We start from the raw sequence: 24,287 nt of genomic DNA, 5'->3' as shown, positions 1-24,287 counted from the left end.
CTTACTATCACCAAATATGGGCTAAATTCTTTTGTATATAATCTCATATAATCTTAACTGTAGTCCTATTCAGTAGGTGTTACGGTCACCTCCATTTTAAAGATGAAGGGAACTGAGGCCCAGACAAATATGTAAAGTAACTCACTGAGGTCATACCACCTGGATTTGAATCCAGCTAGTCTGATCCCAGAATTCCTGTGCTTGATCACTACCCTATACACCATACAGCACATTACACTTGAGCAAGAGACAATAACTGGGATGAAGAGACTATCACGTAGTTTAAGACAAAGGCCCTGGCTTCAGCTCAGGGTCTAGCTCAGGGGATAGGATACTTATTTATTAAATAATGAAAGGCAGTACAATAAGATCCAAAAATAAGTTTAGATTATCATTCTCAATACTGGTACATTTAAAATTTGGCCCACCACGCACTGGGATACAGCATATTTGGAGAACTTTTTAGCAAAAATCCATGTTAACTTACGTAGGTAGCATTCAAGAAGCGGCAGGGCTAACCCTTCACACGTAAGAAATGTAAACTTAAAAAAACATGAGTCTTGACACCAGTACAGCAGTTACCATTAGGAGGAAACTATGGAGAAAATGTTTCAAACGTTTTTACTCTTTCTAAAAAGGACACCTTAGCCAGAAAAGAGGATCTTGAAAAACCATGAAGAAATAATAAATGTTTAGGTGATAGATATGCTAACTATTCTGATTAGACCATTATATAATATATGCATGTACTGAAACAACATATTGTACCTCATAAAAACGTACAATGAAAAAAATAAAATAAAAATTAAAGAAATAAAAAGCACAACTGGTATGCTTACCTTCAGTGGAATCACTTATAATGTATTAGACATAATTTCAATGTCTGACAATAATCAGCTTAGTTAATGTAAATTTTGCTTTATCCATGAAATGGTACAGTATGCAATATTTTAAAAGTTCCTTAAAAACAAATAATATTTAATGACCTGGGAAATTCATGATTTGGTATAAAGAGAAAAAAGTCAAATTATGACATGTCATTTACAGTATAATGTCTATTTGTGTGTGTATAGTGAAAAAGATTGGACAAGAACTATAAACCAATATACTATGGCTGAGTAATACCAGACCCTCTATTCATTCATTAATTCATTCACCTATTTATTATATCATTTATTTATTTTTCATGTGTGTCCCTTTAATAATCACTTAATAAAAAAATTTGAAAGAACTGAAATTGCAATATTATAATTTAATTTATTTTAGTGCAGTGAGATTGCTAGGTTGTAGACCTATGTTAAAGGAACTGATTGCCTCTGCCATTCAAGAACATTATGGAATTAAGAGCTCTGATAGAATAACAAATCTGTATCTTAATACTGACGTAAAACTGCATGGAAAGAAAAACTAGAAATAGAGACAACTTGTTGAAGGATACATGGATTAACTGAGATGTATAAATTGTATTTGACAACTGAAAATAGTAATGATTTCCCAATACTGAACTGAAGAGATCCCTGCCCCCACCAAGAAGGTCAGGACTCTAATCTTCCCGTCTTACTGACATCCAACAGAGGAGCTTTAATTCTATTTATTTTTCTTCCACTCACTCATTTTTTATTTTGAAGGGGTTTGGTTTAGATAGTTCTTAAAGCCTGTATATAAGCAAAATTGGAAATCCTAATCACACTCTCTAACCACACTACCCTCCAGATTTGTTGTTAATATAAAATTAAATATATATAATAACTCTCACAGGGAGAATTATTTTTATTCTCCCCACCTCTGTTCAGTGTTTTAAAAAGAGATGTAAATATTTATTTACTTTCACTTAGGATACATTAATTCTTAAAAGCAGAATTACTGGGCTAAAAGGTATAAATATTTTTGGATCCTACCACACAGACATATGCATATTGTACACACTATCATATACTAATATTTTTTCACTTAACACTCAGACTTCTTGTGTCATTAAATATTATTTGGAAAAGTGATTTTTATGATATTGTATAGATGTCATGACAGATATGTGAAGTTCAAACAACTTTAAGTAAAAAATATAAACAAACAAACAAATACCAAAAAGATTTCAACATAGAGGGGCAGGCCGTGGCTCACTTCGGAGAGCGTGGTGCTGATAACACCAAGGCCATGGGTTCGGATCCCTACATAGGGATGGCAGGTTAGCTCACTTCATAGAGCGTGGTGCTGACAACACTAAGTCAAGGGTTAAGATCCCCTTACTGGTCATCTTAAAAAAAAAAAGATGTCAACATAGTATGTAAAGTAAACTCTACAACTTTAGGGTTAGGGCTTATTGATTTTAACTTTAGGTTTATTGACTTTAGGTCAATAAAGTGTACATTTTTTAAATGAAGCAATCAGCACATGCAAATCTCTTCATGAACAGACTAAAATCATATACGTCTTTCTCTGTTTTCTTTCACATAAAATGAATTTCTAACACTGAGAGGCAAGCTGGAGTTCTTGTTCTACTAATATGATTTTTTAAAAAAACACCATAGCATAAAAATGTATTTTGAGGTAAGAGATTCACTAAAATTTTTGACATGTACATATCAAGAAAACAAGTACAGAATCCAAACAACCAAAGTCTCCACTGTGTTTTATGGCAAGAAATTTCCTGAAACATCAGTATTTCACAGCCAAACCAAATGTAAAGGGTTAAGGAAACTGGAAATGAATGAAAACATATCTAGACTTTTCTTGTTAATAGCAAGAAAAAAGTCTAAAAAAAGGTATATATAATTACTTAGCTTTTCCTCAGAAGGATGTTTATTACTCAAAAGTCAAATGAATAAGTCACACCTCATTTTTCTGTCATCTTTGGAAAATAAGATGTTGCATACAAATGAATTTTTCTAGATTAATGAAGTAATTTTCTGCTTTGAGTACCCAAATATTTATAAAATTAAAATCTGTTTTGATAGAAATGTTTCTAAAATTTCTCCTATTTCCAAGCTTTCAAAACAACTTACTGAACATCATTTTACCTTGTTTTCAATGACTCAGGGTGCTTGCCTTCATATTAGATTGCTCAAACTCCTGAGCTTCTAAAATAAATCAATTTTACATTTTCTTTGTTTTGTTCTATGCCAGTGTTTTCTTCCTCCCTATTTTCATCTATAATCCTAACTTACTACTTTTAATTTCTTGTTTTAAAAAGAAAAAAAAAGTCTTGATGGAAAAAAACAACTAATACAACTTTTTTGTTTAAACACAATTATCGACAAAAGCGCTTTTGGGGTGACTCTCAATCTCTATTTCAAACTCTTTTCTTTACTACTCAAATGCCTTTGCTTCTCCTGAGTTCCTGGCCACAGATATGAAAAAGATTTCAACTGCAAAGCACAGGTGTTACTGAACTGCAATGTTCAAACCTAAAATTTCCAATAGGTTAAGTAATAAGACTATGAAAACCAGTAATTCCATATTTGAACAAAAATCTGGGAAACAAAAATTACATTCTTTATACACATTTAGAGAATAATAACATTCCACCACTTTTACAATATAATGCTAGAAAGCTTCAATATCTAATGTGTTTCTCAAAGTGTAGTTCAGGGGCCCTCTGCATCAGAATCCTCTGCAGTGCTGTAATTGATTACAAATGCAGATCCCTGGGCCCACCCCTGATCTTCTAAAGCAGAACATCCAGGTATGGGAACAGGGGTCTGCATTTTCAGTCAGATCCCCAGGTGATTCTTTACATACAGTAAAATTTGAGAACTACTTACCTAATATCTAAAATCAGTGACATGCTTGCTAAACTAACACTAAACATATTTTTGTTCCCAACAAAATAGCTACATTAGCTCCAAAAATATTTTTTATCATTAAAATACTGGTTAATTACCAAAATTATTCAAACATTTCAACTTAATAAAATGTGTACACTGCTCTGATAAAGAAAAAGATTAAAATAGAATTTGTCAACAGAACCAATAAACTAAGCTTCACAGGAAAGCAAAGAGCACTCCATATAAAACAAGATTTTACCTATTCAAAAATAAACAGCATTATAGTATGAGTCTTTGTAACCACACAGTAACAGGAATCTCATCATATATTTATTAGGTTAAATTTAAAGATAATTTTCATATGTAAAGTTATGTACTATTGTCCTTTATTCAGAATAAAACAAAAAAATAGTGGTATGCTTTGGCCATATGAATAGACTCAAAAAGCATTTTCATTTTTATTTTTATTTTATTTTTTAAAAATTAAAAAGATTTTTCTTTGTGGTGGCTGGTCAGTAAAGGGATTCAAATCCTTGATCTTGGTGTTATCAACACTGCACTCTAACCAACTGAGCTAACCAGCCAGCCAAAAAGCCTTTTTAAAACACAGAGTCAATATCATGCTTGTGACATGGTACTGTAATGATGTAAAGATGTTAATCACTGGAGGAAACCGGGTAAAGGGTATATGGAATCTCTCTACATCATTTCTTAAAACTGCATATAAATCTATAATGATCTCTAAACAAAGAGTTTAATTTTAAAAAACCACCAAGGGCATTTAATTTACCCATGTCGAGTCAAACAATGACTACTTTGAAAGGCATACTTTCTGCTACTGAAGTTAAATGGCATTGCTGTTTTTTAGTTTATTAAGCTAGTTGATTGCAAAATCCTCTCCAATAGTGTACTACACAATATATATTCTTTGGGAACAGGTTTAATTTCCTTTTATGTGCTTGCTATCCCTTTTTGGAGGTAAAAACATCTGTGTCCCACATACAAAGCAAAATTAAGCATCTTACAGAGTTATTCTGTGCTCTGAAATACTATCTGACAAAGGCGGATGCTTTTCATCTTCCCATGTGAACAACCATTAAAATACTTCTAAGATCCACTTAATTTTTTCCAGAAAATAAATATTTTCTAACATATAAGTTGTTTACAGGTTAGTTTTTAAAAAAGAGAGAGAAGATAACTGTACTTTATCTCTTCATTTTCTTTAAGAATACTTTAACAAGCATGTAAACATATAATTAATAATATTCCTAAAGATCATGAGCATAACTAGATGAAACTTGAAAAACTATGTTCTTTAAAGAACATAGTTTATAATGGATTATAAATAATCATTCCTTTTCCCTTCAATCACTAACATTTGTTTAATTTGAAAACATTATACAGTCTACATCATGAAGCCTTTTAATTACAAATAACTGAAAAATTATTAACATTTATGGCATTAAAAGGAATTTTTTAGGAATTTTTTGACAGCAAACAAAGAACCAAAATTTAGAAACACTCATTCAAAGAACCGTTATGAATACCAGGGTTCCTCTTTGTAACAGTCAAGTCATTCATCACCTAAGATATTACACACATTTTGCAAAATGAAAGGATTTCTATATGATAACACACAGTCTCACTTATGCCCTATAATGTATGTCAATGCAGACTAAAACCTCACTATTTAAGATTATACTGGACCTAATGAAAAATCTGAATTAAAGACTTTTTAAAGAAAGGACGATTCCTTAATTTCAATTTTGATAAAAGTCTCATGAATTTAGACTTTACTAGTCATTATTTTCATCACCCATATTAGAATCAGGATGAAAGTCACTTCCATTTAGCAAACTCTTTCATTCTGTATGGTACCATTTCAGAATTTTAACAATACTTCATGTTGGTAGTGATGGCAGGCATTTAAAATGCTTGATAACCAACTATTTAAGTACATTTCACCAAGTATTTTATATCACACATTGAGTATAATTACAAATCACGTTTGTTAATTCAATTAATAGTGAACACTATTAGCTACGTAAAAAGGAAAAAATGAGCACAATACCCACACTCAAAAATTACTCTTAATAAGAAACTTTTTGAGGAAAAAAAAAGAAAGAAACTCTTCAAGAACTTCATTATTTTAATTCAATTTCGAAAATAACAATATTGAATTTCTTCAGAAATACTCCATAATTTGAACTGTTCACAAATCCAGTTCGTTTCAGTTAGTGTAATTTAACTGTAGCTACAGTAATACAGATTAATGGATGACCAGATGTTCTCTCAAAGCTTCCTTTAATGTATGACTCACGAAAATCTTTTATTAACAATTCCCTTATTTAGATGTAAATGTGCACTTCTAAAATACTTTCAATTATGAAAGAAAATGCAATCATAGTTATTACATTTCAATTTTGTATTTTCACAGAAAGTACAAAAATAAACCAGCTCAATCTAACTAAATGACTATGAAGTCTAACTATTAAAATATAAAGTTTTAAAGTTCTACTATATCATTTCTAACAAAAATTATTGATTTTTAAAAATAAATTTGGTTTGTTTTTAATAAATTTGAGGGAAATTCTGAGGAATTTTATCACATCAACATTAACCCAAGATTTACCTGGTTCCTTTGTAAAGAGCTTCACAAACACCACACGTCACCTCTATAAATAGGCTACAAGTGTTACCTCATTACAAGTTTTTAAGATAAAAATTTCAACAAAATTTCCAAATTGACTGAGTTGCACTGTTCTTTTAGTAATTAAGTAATTCTAAAATGAACTAAATTTAAAATAAGAATGTTTAAAGTTCTACTTACATATTTCTTTCAACATCATTAATTAAATTTCTACAGTAACAATGCATAATTTTTCTTTAATACTTATAATTTTTAATTTTAAAATATTTTAAAGCTATGATTTAGCACCAAAATAAACATAGGAAAAGTTTTCTACTTTTCAACCATGAATATTCTTTGATATAGATGTTTCTTAATGCTACAAATGGACTTCTTTTTTCTCCTCAGATAGAGTAGAGATTAAACTATAAATATATGCTATGGAAAATTAAATCATCATAAAAAATGTTCCAAGACGAGGCAATATATTTGCAAGACAAAAAAATACATAATATTTTAGTTTTTTAAAATTAGGAAAACAGAATGGATAGAAAATTTTAAAATACAAAATATTATGCTCACATATTGCCACCAACATTCATTAAATTGTTTATAAACTCTAAGTGACAGAAAGCAGAGAATCAAGGGAAAAAATATTTAGTAATACAAGGATCATACCTCCAAGTTGTATAAATTGAGATATCAGTTGTTTCACTTCAGATAAAACTTTTGTAGGTAACAGATTTGATCATCTACATTTATCCTCCTTCAGAATTTAAAATAACAAAATTTCAGAACCTGGTATCACATCCGTATCTTAGGCACAAGTGATCGCACAGCTGTGGAAAGCTACATCTCAAATGTCAAAAATTCCTGATATAATAAAACGGTGTAAACTTAAACCACCCATTTCTAATCCAATTACTTTATCTCCTCACCTCATCTGCAATGATTTCATGATGTTTGGATGAAGAACGGTGTGGCATTTGGTTCATGATTAAACTATAACATAGGATATAAGAATATCATGGAAAATAAAGCCCAAACAAAAGCAAATGTAAGTATTTTTTAACATAGACATAAACAATAAAAATGTACATATTATTTAAGGAAACTACTAGTTAGTAGGAAATCATCCTATAAACGACCTGTTTGTCATCAATTTATAATTTAATCCCTCATTTTTTTTTTTTTAGTCAGGAGATCCTCTAAATGAAAAGGACTTTGTCAAAAAGCTACTGATTCAGGTTTCAGAATTTCCTACATAATTATTTTTCATGCATGATGTATGTCAGTATTGCAACATGCATATCAACATTCTTTACTACAGTGACTTTGTCAGCCGCATGGTACGTCTATGTATTTGCTCTTATCACATGGCGACAATATAGGCTGTAGTATAATTTAGTTTAAGGGGAAAATCTGTTTTATAATATTTTCTAATATTGCTTTCTAAATTATTGTCATTAGAACATTTGAAATGGAATGTTTTGTTAACTGGTTTTATTTGTTCCATTCAGTATATTTTACGGCACAATGTGATAATCTAGTCACATTCAATTATTTAAAACTATTTCACCATGCAAAGCCAGGGCCAGAGCAAACAGCCTCACAGAGGACTTACCTTCCTCAGTGAAAACAAGTTGCGAATTGGAACCTGCCCTTTCTTACTCTCTCGATTTTTGCTGGATTCTGGCAGACATGGGGGTGGTCTTAACGTCTCCCTAGTATCCCAAGAGAGGAGAAAAGTGAAGGAGGCAGAGGATCCTTCATGTATAAGAATCCAGCCTGGGAATAGAGAGGAAACACAAGCTAACGCAGGGGCTTTTTGTGTTTTGTCTAATTGTTTCATCGGCTCTAGAAAAAAATAATGGTATTCGCCTCCTAAATTTGTTACAAGGATTAAAGAGTCATGTAGGTAAAGCATCAGGGTCCAGCACATACTAAGTGCTCAATGAAGTTCTGCGATTCTTATTCATTACCGTTCTGCAATTGTTCATTCAACAGCTTTTTAGCTGTAATCAACCTATTCTCACAGAACATGTTAAATCTTTCAGCCTCGCAGACTTATTAATAAGTTACCCTTAAGTAGCATTTTACAGCTAATATAAAGTTTTCACATATATTGATTTACCTGAAAGTGATTTTTCATAGACATTTGTATATAACCTTAGGTAAAATGAGATAGGTAGGTTTATGCCACTTTTTGTTTCTATGAATTGTATCTTGTTTTATTGCTTTTAGATTTTCTCTTGGGCTAAGATTTAATTGCATAAAACTCAGGTCTTTTTTGCTAAAAAGACTGTTGATGTAATCTTTTTAACCACAAGATATAACTGATAGATAGCAGGGATGAATCAAAATATTTAACAACCAATGTAGCATAGGCATGAGACGAGTCAGAAGAAATACGGGCCCCAGTGCTATCACCACTGCTCTGGAAGTCTAGGAAGTCCTGGGGAAGAGACAGAAGAATGCGTTGGGACAGCAGCTATCTAACACTTATTTTTACAGCCACTACTGCCAACTATCACCCTTGTACAGAGGTTTTAGTAACTACACAGAAATTACATTTGAGTTCCTCTTCAATAAACTGCCCTTTTAAGCTGCCTACCAATCAATGACCAGTTGGCCATTCATTTCAGTGACCTGAATATATCCAAACTATACTTCACAATGAAAATTCAATCATTCATTTATTTGAGAAGAATTTTACTAAGTACCTATTATGTGCCGCTAAGGATACAGTGGTGAACTAGGTTCCTGATCCTGGGGAGCTAGAATTTAATGAAGGCACAATCATACGCCAGTAACTGTGTGAGGGTTTTTCAATCATAGCCTTTGAAAGGTTCTTGAAAGGTCTTTATAGGAGATGATGGGGAAGGGAAAGGTGCGGGACAGGAAAAAGAGGAGGAACAGAAAACAACAACAATAAAGATGACAATGAGGAAGATGGCCATGAAGATGCATATGGCAAAGACAATGATGACAACAAAGACAACAGCCAAGAAAAAGATGACAAAGGACAAAGTTCAAAAATTTACAGACCTAATTTAATTTTTTAAAAAAATCCTGTACAGTAGATGTTATAGCCCCCAGTTTAACTATGAAAAAGCTGAGGTTAAATAAGATTAATTACATAAGCAACACATCTAGTAAGTAGAGCTAGAATTTTATTTTAGGCGTGTTCTATTCTTAATCCTGTGATCTTAACCAGTACATTATTATACGGGTTTCTATCCATTACAAATAACACTGTCAGAAGTTCCTGGGAATTTTTAATTACATATGAAGCTGCATTTCAAAGGCAGTGATGGGCTTCAAATCCTCTAATCATTGATGAACATAACTCAGATTTTATCTTAAAGAGGCTAAATTACCCAACAACGATAAAATATCTATTGACTTTCATTGCAAAAATATTTTACAAATATGGGAGCAATATTTTCCTATGAAGGGAGGAATTATTCTGAGGGAGGCAGAACAAAATCACCCAAAGGATACTTATTTCTCCAGTGGAATTTAATTGGGAACTAACAATTCCCCATTTATGTCCAAAGGATTTTACTTGGTTGATTTTGTTGAAACTCCAGGCTGGCAATGGCTGGCTCCAGCACTTTCACCATATTCTCCCAGGAGGAGAATAGAGGACAGAAGATGCATAGGCTCACAGACATAGATACACCTGGGGTTACAGAGTGTCACCAGCTAATTCATGTGGATTTCTTAATATGCGAGTGCAGTGTTTTCTAGACAGGTCAATGCACAGGCTGAAAAAGGGGAACATAGGCTTGCAACCTGATTCCTCAATAAACGAACACAAAACCAACATACTGTACGTGGCCCTATTTTACTCAAGAGTCCTCCCATTCTTTTGCTAAAGTTGGCTTTTCAAGGTAAAAAAGACCTGTTTTTGTTGAGCCACAAATAGCCTGCATCTTCACATCTTTTGCTAAAGGAACACATGGCTTACAGTGCTTACAGCGCAATGAAGAAAATGATTATGGGGAGTTTCCTCAAGAGGCCTTAATGAAACAGAGTAAAAGCAAACAAAAATACAGAAGGCTGGAAGAGCTGGTTTGCCCATAAGTCTAAATAAAAATAGCTCTACTACATAAGAAGTAAGAATAAGATCCTGGTGAGATTACAAAAGATATAAATACCACAGGAAGTCTTAAGCTGAATCAGACAGTGTGTGCTTAACTAGAAATCAAACAATGGAATTCAGGTAGTAAAGACTGAAAACTTGACTCAATAGTTCTTAGTGGCAAGGGGCTCATCAGCTGAGAAATGTTATGTTATTTATACACTGCTATACTTATACATTTATATATTTTGAAATATAAAGTACTATTTCATCAAAGAGAATTTCATTTCTGTGAACTAAAATTTAAACACCATGTACCTAGCAGTATCTGAAATCTAAAGAGGAAGATATATTTTTACTAATGCAAAATAGGTGTTTTTAAAAAATACAGGTAGAAATACAGATTTTAGAAAGGTACCTTGAGATATACTCCTCTTAAAGCTGAACACTTCTGTTTAGGTTCTGTAGTCCTGCTGTAACTCAGTCCAGCTGTACAATCATAAATCCACTCACAATGTACTTAACTTCTCCCTCTTGAAGCACCCTGCTCCCCTCCTCCAATCCCCTTTTTATTTAATTTTCTAAATATCTGAGATGAAAGCATTTTTACGAGAGTAATGCATACAAAAAATTATAGAATCCCTACTATATGCACACCCCATTAGGAGAACTGTGGATGAATGGCATCCTAAGCTACTAAATCTTAATGGTTTATTATGACCAAATAAATATTTGAGAATACTTACTATCAACAAATGTAAAATAGAATTTAAAAAACACAGGTAAAATAATCAAGTCATAACTGAATAAAATACTTATCTGATATTGAGTATTTTCTATTAATGACTGCAGGGAGAGCATTTTGTCAAATAAGCATTATTTCTTTCAAATGTTTAAAGTAACATTTTAATCTCATTAACATGACAAACTAAAAAACAACCAGAGTATACCTGAAAATGCGAATGCTCAAAACTGTATCACTGAACTATAGATAAGAATAACAAAATTCTATAATCCTTTCATGTTTTAAAATCTATGAGCATAAGGTAGTTTGTTTTTCATATCTTTTTCTTTTACTAAGAATTCAGTTCACTGAAATCTGTTTATTAAACTACTAGAGGTACCAAAAAGAGTAAAATTAAACATAAAATGTCTACACTATAAGAAAAAGATAAATCAGATTTATCTACAGCATCTGCAACGAATTTGAGGTACTGGCTAGGCCTTCAAGGTTCCATGCTATAATTTAAAAACCACATACACACACATACACACACTCTTAAAGATTCAAATTACTATTAAAAATGCAACTTTTGAAAAAAATTAAAAACACTTCTAAAGGTGGTGCTAACTTTGATGTGGCCACGTTACCAGACTGTTTTGGTACTTGAGGGCAAAATAATAACTTCTCGGTAGCATGCAATTAGTAGAAGGACATCTAAGGGTGCAAAGAATATTACTTTTTATTTTTAAATACAGAAGTACATTAACGATATTAATATTTTAATTTAAACACAAGGCAAATGCATAATTTCTCAATGCAGCAAATTCACACATATAAATTTTATTTAATAGAAATCACTAGTGCAATAATCTTTAGCTTTGATTTACATGAGTATAAAATGAGTGTAATGCAGTTACTGCACTTGAATTTTTGAAAGTGATCTTGAAAATTCCTATGGGTATAGAAAATTTAAACTGACTATGGCTTATTTTTATTCATAAACATTAAGAAGACTTTATATCAGAATATAACTCACCTCTCATTTTCTGCCTCCAGTATATAAATATATGAGAAAACTGATGTAAGAATAATAAATAGCTGAAATATGCTTCTGGTGAAGCTTTCGCCGACTGCACCAGAATGGCTCAATGCTATAACTTTACTTAGTGGTAGCAACAGGAAAATAGATACAGGAAAAGTATCCTTCAAAAAATAATCTATTCAAAACATTAAATTAAAAAAAAAAATACACCTAGAGAGGTTGATTTAGAAAGAGAGCAAATAGCTTAAATTTACAGGTTGCTCTATAATTTGCCTTAAAATTAACTCTCCTTAAAAAAGCCAAAGCTAATTAAAAAGTTATATCACAGTTTTGGACAAACTAAACTATTTTCTTTCAAGACTGTAGTTCAAAGATTAAAATACAAAGCTTAGAACATTTAGTCCTTTGCACCAAATTTATGATTCTATTATTCAAGGAAGCATGAATTATAGAGTTAACAATCTATTTTGTCTTAAAATTAAAATCAAGTCAGAGACCAGATCAATATTATTTAGCATATTTCAGTAATGCTCATATTCACTGATGTTTAAAGTAAATATTTCCTCACAATTTTTAATACTAATAAAACATTACATAAAACAAGAAAAATATATAGATATTAATAGTTCAGGAGCTAAAGATAATTCCATTAAACACCAAGCTACCACAGGATCAGGTTCCCCTCATCACATTATATTCCCTGGCATGTGCACACACTCATACCCCCATTCACCCACCGAACAACCTCAGATAAATAAGCTCAACAAAAGATGAATTTCATCAAAATAATAAAAATAGAACTGTGACCACTGTCACCATTAAACACACAGTTCAATTAAGTAGCTTAAAAAAAAGTCTATGCATAAAAGTACATAATACTATACTAAAATGTGAACATTACTATATAAAGTCTGCAAGTTTCAAAGGGAAAAGTTTTAGTTTTCAGTTGTTAATTAGCTGCGGTAACAGGATGTTTATTACAACTGGATTTACTTTTAAAATACACATTACACATCTTCAAAACTAAGAAGAGGATTATAGAAATCAGAAACTTTTAAAAGTGTGTTTGAATGCAGTAATTCAAGAGTTTATACTGAACCTTTTATTCAATGGTTTGACTAAAGGAATTTAAATTAGTGAGACCCAAATGGCTTAGGCTTAAATGGATATTGATGGAGAAGTAAACATTTGGGTACATTTTAAAATAAAGATGAAATGGTAAAGTGCCTTCAAGCTAAACATATTTAAAATAATAAATAGTAAGTAATGAAAGATGCACCCTTATAAGGAATTAGGAAGAAAAAAAAAATCCCAGCAACGAATCTACACAAGTACCCCTTATTAATCGCAGTGTTTTGTTAGAAGCATTTTTCTAATTGACATTGAATTAGCATTTACTATCCCAGAGAGAGTCCTCCATGGCAAACACTTTAATGGAGGTTGTCTGATGGCTTTGGCTTGTATTAGACGTGTAACAAAACAGATTTAGTGAACAGAGTTAGCTGTGGTTGTACAAAACAGCACTGGAATAGATCTCCTCCTCATCCACAGAACAAGCTATGCATGAAGCTCTTGCCCTTGACTAATATATTAGGTCCTCTAAAACAATACATTAATTATGCATTCGCTGTGAGTTCAGACACTGTGCTTAATATGATTAGTGCTGCTGTCTACCCTACTTAAGTGCTGACATGTATTTTAAAAACCAAAAGTGAATTGGATGTCTTCCACTAACCAGAATGTTAGCTGTGAAGTCTTCTCAGAGAACATACAATAAAGATGAATACACACATGCCTCAGCTACTAACACTTGTAGCAGCCCTGCTTCAGTTCTTTAAACTCATAGGCATTTCCTTTGTAATCCTCTCTCAAATTTATTTGCCTCCCCAAAGAGCTGCATTTCATCGTCTGGCTTTGAACACTGGCCTCTGAATATGTTTTAAATTTTACAACGTGGTTTTCAGTATTAAAGTAAAAATTCATTTTTCAATAGCCAAAATTTTTTCCTCTTCATTGCAATGAACCCCCTTGGTACAAGGCTAATTCAGCAAAGAATGCATTTAACACTGCCAACATTACAAATAACACCTAAAATTCCATCCTAGACAGTTGTAGGATTTTACTACATTTTTATTAATAAGCTGACAACATTGTGCAAGATGGGCATGCTGTCATTTCCTATCCGCTATAGGAGTAGAGCCTTCTATTTTCAGTGCATGTTGAAAACTACAGCCTCCATGCAACGTTTCAACTAGAGGTGGCAGGTTAAAAACATTCCTGGAGTTATTTCACCAATGTGCATTTATCAGTGACAACTTGTGTAAATACATTTAAAGATGAAGTTCACATTTTATTGTTCACATTTCAAGGGGAAACCTGACCAGCATCTCATAAATCAATTTGTCACCTGCTTTTACTGGACATTTTGTGTTGGATTTTGAACCAAAGTGAAAACTGGTAAAGCAATATAAAAAAGAATGAGATCGAAATAATTTTACACAAAAGGGAACATTTCTAAAATTGGAGAATATTTGTTTCAAGTATAACAAAAACTGGTTGTGACTCAATATTAAACAAATGAGACCCAACATTTGCCACATTCACTCAGCATTAAAACACTCGACCTTCAAAAGCCCTTCTTATATATATTGAGAAGCAAGACTTCACACTCCAACAGATAAACTGAAGAGGGGAAGCAGAAGCGGCTGAACTATGCCCAAAGCATGGACAGTTCTTCACGGCTGTAATCCACATTGGACCATCGAGGGCAAGAACTTGGCAGGTCATTATTTCTCCTCTTATGTAATTCCCCCTCTCATGTAACTCCCACAGGTAGTCACCTAACAACCAGGTGCTATGAAATGAATATACCATCTTAATTATCAAGAGGCTCATTAACAAATTACATGTGCAACACAGCTAAGAGAATAAACATATACCAACCAACCAAGTACAGTGGGACTGGCAACAGCACTCCCAAGCTCTAATATTCTGAATGGAATAAGAAAAATAATCTACTCTGAGTTGTCCTAGAAAATTTGATTTTAACCTCTTAATTTCATGTTAATAGAAATTAGGAAAAAAACTAAAAGAAAACTTATTCTGAAATATTCTTAGGATATGGCTCTGCTTTACTTAAAACTATCTCCCTTCTCTCTCTTTGATGAAATGGCAATAATGTGTAATAAACTCTAAATACAAATCTCTCTAAAGTACTTGTTTACAATTCATAAACTTTGTGCCAAGTTAAAGAGATGAAGTAATTCTTTCTATCACTAAAAGAGTTGACAGGTCTAACAGAGTGGTCACCTTGCAATATTTGATGCAACAACTAAGTTATTTATAGCTGGACTGAGCAGAAAACAAGAGTCAGGTAACCTGATTTATTCTTTAGAGACCCACCGTCACCTTGACAGGAGTGAGAAATGTGAAACTAACCACCATGCAATCAACTGTAACTGTTGTAAACATTTTATCTGCTTTTAAGTAACAAAAGGCACGCCTATTTTCACAGCTGGGTACTACTAATATGTAGCACTGAAAAAAGGGGAAAGTACTTGATACTGAAAGGAAAAATGTCTATGTCTGAACATCATATGGTTTGACTTAAGACAGACTGATTAAAGATACTTAAACTACTCTTGAACATAAATTGCATGCACCTGTTGTTCTCATACTGGCAGCCCTTCCACGCCCGTGAGCATGAGAATACTTCTCCATGGACAGCAAGCCCTGGCTGACTCCATCTCACGTTGCTTAATACTGGAGGAGAAGGGATTTATTAATCAATTTCACAGTTTCTTTGGGGATACACTATTTACATTAAAATGTAATACCAAATAGACCAGAGAAATAACATTTACATTCTCCATTTAATGCCTTTCATTATAAACTGCCTTCCTAATTTTACGATTTGTATAAATTTTTCTTTTTAATCAGACAAATTAGTTTCATGTGTTTCCATCATGCTCTAGGCTACTTTATCCACACTGGAAAAAAAATCCTCAATGCTTAAAAAAAAGTTTTAATTTTCACAGCTCACGCATCAAATAGTATTGCCTATGTGAGTTCATTCTATTCAAATAGTCTTTAAAAAGTTACTAAGTTAATAATGGTAATAAGAAAAGATTTATGATTTGGGGTTCCAGATTCACTATGACAGATTGTGAATATGCAGCTTAAAAAAAATTCTGAAGCAATCACTTCTCCAAATCAAAAATTTATTGCATGAGCTGGTAGACAAACCAGTAGGTTTTACAATAACAGAAACTGGAATTTTGAGTTTGAGCTTTATCGCTGAGGCAAGGCATTATAACTCCGAGCCTCAGTTTCCTAATCTGTACTCATATGGTGAAGTGGATTGAATCATGTTCCCCCAAAACCACTGAAGCTTGATTTGTGTCCTCCAATTTTTACGTATTAGAAACTTGGCCCCACTGTGACTGCTGAGTGGGAAATCCTATTATGGTAATTGAAAGGTGGAGCTTTGAAGAGGTGATTGGATTGTAGGACTGGGCAGTAGTGAATGGATTAAAAATGGTGGTCAGGAGAGTGGTTCTGAGGACTTTAAAAGAAGAGGAGAGTCTGTCTTTTTCTCTCTGCTCTCTCTGCTTCCACCATCTTGCAATGTGAGACCCCTCAGTTACTGTTGCCACCATCAAGACCCTAATCAGACGTGTTCCCTGGACTTTGGACTTCATAGCCTCCAAAACTGTAGCAAATAAATTTCATTTTTCTTTATAAATCTCCCAGTTTCAGGTATTTTGTTATAAGCAACCGAAAGAGACTAAAACATATGGTGACCCATTCCATGTACCTCAAAGAACTGTGGAAAGATCAAAGACCTGCTGCATGAGATAGCTCTGTAAACTGTAATGTGCTTTAAAAATGTAAGGCATTATACTATCATTGTCACTCCCATTGTCTCTCTCCATGTCCAACTGACATACCCTCTTAGGTGCTGATTTTCTTTCTAGCACTGACTGGGCTTGGCTTTTGCTCTCAAGCCATTCTTGAACCAGGCAGACCCACGTAGAAGCAACTCCCTCAAAGGCAAGCATTGCAGAAATATCTTGGTTTCTTTGGATATAGGAAGGATTTAGTTGATTTCTGGAAGAGGTATAATTATGAAAGGTACTTGTATTAATTCAATGTGATTTATTGAAGTAACAATGTTTTGGCTCATGGGCTGGCCAGTAACTTAGCATTCATGATGACTTAGAGACCATGCAGTGTATTTTGAAGCAGTGAGCAGATGAAGTCTCAGAGATCACAGTACCAATCTGCCAACTGACAGGACTTATTTCAGTTGTCCAAGGGCATTTTTCTTAAGAGAATCCCAACAGTCAGTGCCACCAACCAAGACTTCAGTCAGCCCTGCACCTAATCTTAGACTACAGGATGAGGAGCCAAGAATACGGCAAGTTTTAAATGATCAAGCAGAGAATATCACAGGAATATATCAGATCTGGAAATCTGCTGCTGGCAAAATGCAGCTAAGAATCTGGGAATAGGTGCACTGTGTGTTGATGTTTGGTCAAAGCAAAGTTAGGAATCAAGTCAGTAAGTCAGAATCAAAACACGAAGATAGCAGGGACTCAGGAGTTGGATAAAATTGGAATGACCTCTAGCACTGCCACTTAGCTAAATGAATTAGGCAATTCACTTTTAACTTCTCTGAGCATCAGTTTTCTCATCTGTCAAGGGCTGATAACAATACTTAGCTTACAGGGTTGCTAGGAAGATAAAATCAAATGATGTATGTAAAGGGTCTGGCACCTAAAGTGATACCATTATTACTGTAATCATTATCATCATCATTATGATTAAGGTTATTTGCAGAATGGCTAAGTTAGAGACAAAAGAAGAAATGAGTCACCAAGGCACAGGTCAGGAGGGTTTGCATGCAGCAAGCAGAGCAAAATGGGAAGTTCAAAGCATAATCCACTTTACCAAGAACCAGGGGCTGCAAGAAATTAGGGTTAGGGGGACACAAGGCCAGTGACAGATGCAGAATTATGGTGACTCCTCGCCTAAGACCTATAGCACTAATATAGTTCCAGCAGAGGCAGGAACCATTCTCAACAGAATCAATGTAGTAACAGATTAGAGACAAGATGGAAGGAGATTAGTGGGAACACACCTTACTGAAGAGAATCACATGTGGACTGAGAAAAAGCAATGGCCTCTAGCAGGCAAATATTAGCCATATAACTCTGATAATGGTGCAATTTCTAGTTGAAGACCACTTTTCAGAATAGTTCAAAGATACCAACAAACTTACTCTCTTAAGACTTAAGGCAGTCCTTTTACCATCTCACCCCATCCCTCCCTCACCAACCTGGATAAGTGATAGTAAAAAAATGTCTACAGAAAGAAATAGAAGAATAGCAGCAGGTTAGGTTTACTTTTCCATTGGTATGTCTTCTGTCCTCAGATCAGCGACTGCACTTGAATCAGCAACTAAAAAGGTTCATGGTCCCACAATGACCATAGTTTCAAATAACAATAAGAATTTAGAAATGATCTTCAAACAACTAAATCTGTTTCACTTATAACCAAATTTTAACATTTTTGAAAACTTCATGTAGCAAAAGTTAGAGAATTAACTAGTTAAAGGAATAAGCAAGAACAAAAGATTTAAATACAAAGTTCAGCATTTCTTCAAAAAAAAAAAAAAGAACACTGTTTCAATTTCATGAAAAGCATTGCCAATCATTTACTCACAATTAAAAGTACAGAAGGGCTGACCAGTTAGCTCAGTTGTATAGTGTGCAGCCTTGTAACACCAAGGTCAAGGGTTTGGATCCCCATATGGCCAGCCCCCCAAAAAGGACAGAAAATATATTTTCTCTCATCAAAATCTTATTAGTAATTGTATTAAATGTCTCTTGATTTTCAGTATTTTTAAAGAAATTTAACCAAACAAATGATGATAAACTTTAAGAATCAGGCAAGGAAGGATTTGGTTAGACCACAGATGACAAACACCAACTCACTTACATTGGCTGACGTGACTGCCAGAACACGATGATTTTGCAGCCTAGTATACTGCATGAGGAAGAGGACCTTGATCACAAAGTGGTGTCTGCCACCAGGCCCCATGTGTGCATTTGCATACTAACAAAGTTATAGATCAAATTAAGTTAACTTTCTTGAACAAAGGCCCTTTTTATCTCAAATCTATTTCCTCTTCCATATTATCTCTATCTTTTCTAAGTTCACGTTTCCTATGGTTGTTGGGGCTGTGGTAATAATGCCCTAACTGGTCAACATGCCTCTAGGCTTTTACCACTTCAATGGCTCCCTATTTATATGTGTATGTGTATGCTTTCCAGCTTCTCTGTTTTGGCTCAGGTTATTTCTTCTGACTGGAATCCTCCTCTCCCCATCTTCATCTTAAATCATGCCCACCCTGTACTCCAGCTAAAATGCATCACCTCCTCTAGAACCATTCACCAACCCTCTCCACCATACAAGCCAGAGATAATCTTCCTTCTATGATATCCTATATCATGTTATTTTTCTTATCCATTTTCTATCCTAAACTGCGGTTATCCGTGTATATATCTTAACATTTCTCACTAGGTTGTGAGAGTTGAAATAGTGTCTTATTTACCTGTCTCCAATGACAACAAATTATACAGGTAGGTACTATTATTACTGTCTCCATTTTATAGATGAAGAAATCAAAACATAGAAAGGTTAAGTAAATTGCCCCATGTCACACAAATAGTGACTGCCAGGATACAAATCTGTGTTCTTAGCCATATGGTACACAGCAACTCTATCAGGACATTGCAACTGTTAGAACTCATGATATTTTCATCTTCACTTTGATTACTAGGTTGTTTAAACCCTAAGTGGCCAAGTTGCAGCCACAATAGCAACAGTGCCGGATATTAAGATATGCATCCCTACATATTAACCTTGTTTTGGCTTAAGTTTTTCAATTTATTATTCTCTTTACTTCCTACTCACAATAAAATTCAGATCATAAAGCCTGATATCAAAGTTGAGATGAAATACAGGTAGCCGAGGCAGACAAGACACAAAAAGGGAGCTGGAAGATATAAACAAATATATTTAAATGTACAATTGCAGAGTTGAAATCAGCACTAGAATTATTAAAGAACAAAATCCACCCAGTAGGGAGTTAAGTCAGTTAGTTTACAGAAGCAAAGGACAAAGAGATGAAAATGTCAAGAAAAGAAATGAATGATATGGAAGAACAACATCAGAGAAGGAAAACAACCAACACCTAAATGGAAAGACCAAGTATTACAAAGACATAGATTCTCCACATCATAATTCTTGTATTTCTAGGATCTAAGATTTAAGAATATAAAGCCATCAGTTGGACAGACTAAGCCTGGGCAAACCCTGGGACACTATACTCCAGAGAGTATAGTTTTCTCTCACTGTTTTCAAATGATGATGCCTGTACTCACTGCCCCTATTTTATCATCTTCTTTTCCTCTCTCAAATTTGGCTTCCCATGGGTACTGTGCTGCACAATTCCTGGAGGTACCACTCATTTTTATTCTATGTGAACGACACCTTCTGGAATTTGGCCTCACCAGAGGCCTGTGGCTTCCCCACCTAACAGACCAACACAACAGCTCTTCCGACGGTCATCGATAGTCTCTTCACCATTACATCCAATGGCCTTTTCCAGTCGTCAGCTCACATAACCTGATGCCAACATTCTACACTATCAACCACTCTCTTCCTTGACATGTGCCTTTCTGCTTCAGCGATACCCTGATTTTCTTCTTCGTGTGCTCTGCAAGGTCACCCTCCTCCACCTGCCTTTAAATGGTGTAGCTCTTCAAGGCTGGTCCTAGGCCACTTAATCTCTACATTTAACAGCTACAATTACCATCTCTATGCAGATGACTCTACCTATGACACATTCCACTATTCTGATTGCCAGACTCACAAATCCATCTGTCTACTTGATGTCCCCTCTTGGCTATCCTGAAGGCACCTCAAAGTCAACTTGTCCAAAACTGAATTCATGATCCTTTCACCAAACCTAGGTCCTCTTCAGGCAGCGAATGGTATCACTATCCAAGCTACACCATAGGAATCATCCTTGACTTCTTTCTCTCTTTCCTCCATTGCTAATCAATCTCTAAGTACTACTCATTTCATCTCTTAAATATCTCTCAGATTTGTGCCCCCAGCATCATCCTAGGATAGGCCATCATCACCTTCTATCTAGGGTATAGCAAAAGCCTGTTGGTCCCTCTCTCTGTATCCATTCTGGTTCAAATGATAAATGTGATCGGGAATCTCTCTCTGCTAAAGCATGACAATGGTTTCCTAATGCTGTAAAAATAAAATAAAATAGAATAATCAAATCAAATCAAATCTTAACATAGCTTATAAAACCATACATGGTCTGGTCTCCACCCTCCTCTCCAGCCTCATCTCATGCAACACTCCCCTTTCTGTCTCTGTCTGGTCACAGTGCTCTCAGTTTTTCTAAACCATGCTCCCGCCCGCCACAGGGCTTGTGCACTCGTTATTCACTCTGCCTAGAACACTCTTCCCACTTTCTGTCCTATTTGCCTAGGAAACTCCCACGCATCTTCAGGATTTCAGCTAGAGCATCACTTCTATCCCTTTTACAAATTCAGACAGTACCAAGTACCTCTCATTTGCAGTTTTATAATTTGTGATTATTTAATTATTGTCCGCTTCCTCACTCCCCACGAGATTTTAGGTCCACTGACAGCAAGGATCATGTCAGCTTTTGCCCACCACTCTATCCCCAATGCCCAGGGACTCGTATATGTAATAGACAGTCAGGTGAAGACACAACAGTTGAATACGAGTTGAATTCATAAAGGCATAAATTACAAACTTTCACAAAATACAGAAAGTGGGACCAGGAAATATTACCTCAGAGCAGATGAACACTCTGTAAACATCAGAGTTAGGTAAGAGATATACACATATCAACTTCTGGAAATCACATGAGCAGAGAGGAGGACTGTGACATCAAGCCTGCAGATTCAAATAGATCTCACAAGCCCCTGCAAAAGAGCAAATACTATGCCTGAATATACCTCTCAGTTCAATGGTGAACAAACAGAGGTAAATAACAACAATGGGGCTGTCAAACTCCCCAACATAAAAAATGGAAAATGGTACTGAGAGGCAGTGGAATATCTGTTCCAAAAAAAAAAAAAAAAAATCCAACCAGGGAAAAGCAAAAGTAAAATTTGGAAAGAATTTGCTTTTTACTCTCAATATCATAAGGAAGATATGACAACATATTTCTACGAAAAAAAAAAAGCTGCTTGAATACAGGCAGAAATAAGAAAGATAGTTAAAATGTGAAACTATCTTAAAGAAATTAAAAATCTAAGAGCTGACTAAGAAAACCTAGGAGTGAACACTCATAAAAAACACAGATCTAGATTTTAGAAATTACATCTTATCAAAAAACATAAAACATGAGCAAATAGGAAAAGTAGCGTATTTCTTTGATTCTTGTATGTCGTTTTCTCCCCTACATTTTAATATTTCTGAAATTGAGATTCATCTTCAGATTGATTTGTATACTTAATATTGCCTAGTATTATATGTGCCACCTCCTGCCCTCAAGTTTTAGTAAATGGTCTTAGAATCTAAGAAATACTTTTGATTAAGAAGACTAAATAGTGCAAAATGTCTACTTTACCCAAATGAATTTATAGACACAATGCAGTTATAATTAAAATCCTTATTTTTATTTATTTTTATTTTTTTGTGTGACCAGTAAGGGGATCGTAACCCTTGGCTTGGTGTCGACCGCACTGCGCTCAGCCAGTGAGCGCCCAGGCCATCCCTATATAGGATCCAAACCCTAGGCCTTGGCGCTCCCAGCGCTGCACTCTCCTGAGAGAGCCACGGGGTCGGCCCAAAATCCTAATTTTTTAAGAAAGAATTCTGAAAATATGATTCTCAACTTCATCTGATACAATAAACTGATGAGAAAAACCAAAACTGTCTGGAAAAAGGAATGCACTGGGGCCAACCCCGTGGCGCACTCGGGAGAGTGCGGCGCTGGGAGCGCAGCGGCCTGTATAGGGATGGCCGGTGTGCTCACTGGGAGGCCGGTCACAAAAATGACAAAAAAAACCCCCAAAAAACAAAAGGAATGCACTGTATGAAGACTTGCCTCCATAGACATTAAAGAATATACAGAGATAAACTACTTAAAAGGGAAACAGAATAGATTAGTGAAGCAAAAATAAGTCCAAAATACAACAGAATGTAGCCGATTTTAAGAGTGAAATTTAAATACTCCTGGGGTAACAAGCTAACAATTTACAGCCACCACAACATACTTTTTTTTTTTCCTAATTCACATATTAAGGTATAAGACCTTTCTAATGATTTTTCCCAAGGACGAAACCATTATAAAACAACAAATATGATATTTAAAAATGTAAGGCCTCCATATATCCCAAAACAACATAAACATAAATAAAGACCAAAGTAAAGAACAGGCTCAGAAAAATGTTTGCAACAAAGGGTTAATGTTTTTAATATACAAAAAGCTCTTGCAAATCATTTAAGAAGAAAATATCCTCATGGTAAAATGAGCAAAAGACAAGAAAGATCAATCATGGCAACTGATAAATAAGAAAATACAATATTTGTAATTAGATCATTATAAACATAGGCCGTTTTCCTTTTCTCAAAATTTAAGATACTCAAAACAATGTGTTGGCCAGGATGTGAAGAAACAGAAGGTGGGTGGGTGGCACGATGTTCACACTGGGGCCTGAGGAGTCCCCACAAGATTCTGACTAGATGAGGGATATGATCTCACTCACATTTTTAGAAGGTCACTACGGATGTCCTGTTGAGAATGTCTAGAACGGGGAGGTGGAAGTAGCAATACCAATAAGGAGGTTACTACACTGACCTGGGCAAGCGACAATGGGGGTGGTTAGCGTGAAGGCTGTGAGAATCTTCTAGCCATTCCTCACAACTTCCACAGCTAATGTGTGTGTGTGCATGTGTGCATGTGTACACAATCA

The 24,287-nt window shown here is 34.5% G+C and overlaps 1 protein-coding gene across 4 annotated transcripts in view; it reads right to left on the bottom strand.

Moving 5' to 3' along the window:
• The window catches only part of LOC134388447 (protoheme IX farnesyltransferase, mitochondrial), a 122,820-nt gene that overhangs the window by 48,059 nt on the left and 50,474 nt on the right, over positions 1-24,287 (bottom strand). For 3 of the 4 annotated variants that reach the window (XM_063111492.1, XM_063111494.1, XM_063111495.1), the window contains one exon: positions 8,018-8,181. The exons of the other annotated variant lie outside the window; for it this stretch is intronic. In XM_063111492.1, coding sequence (XP_062967562.1) covers positions 8,018-8,181 — 164 coding nt within the window. The remainder of the gene's footprint in view (positions 1-8,017; positions 8,182-24,287) is intronic. 4 annotated transcript variants of the gene reach the window in all.

Source organism: Cynocephalus volans, chromosome 10 (genome assembly GCF_027409185.1).
Source record: "Cynocephalus volans isolate mCynVol1 chromosome 10, mCynVol1.pri, whole genome shotgun sequence".
Classification (NCBI taxonomy): domain Eukaryota; kingdom Metazoa; phylum Chordata; class Mammalia; order Dermoptera; family Cynocephalidae; genus Cynocephalus; species Cynocephalus volans.
Note: the sequence above shows the minus strand (reverse complement) of the source record. Positions and strands in the feature narration are given on the sequence as shown.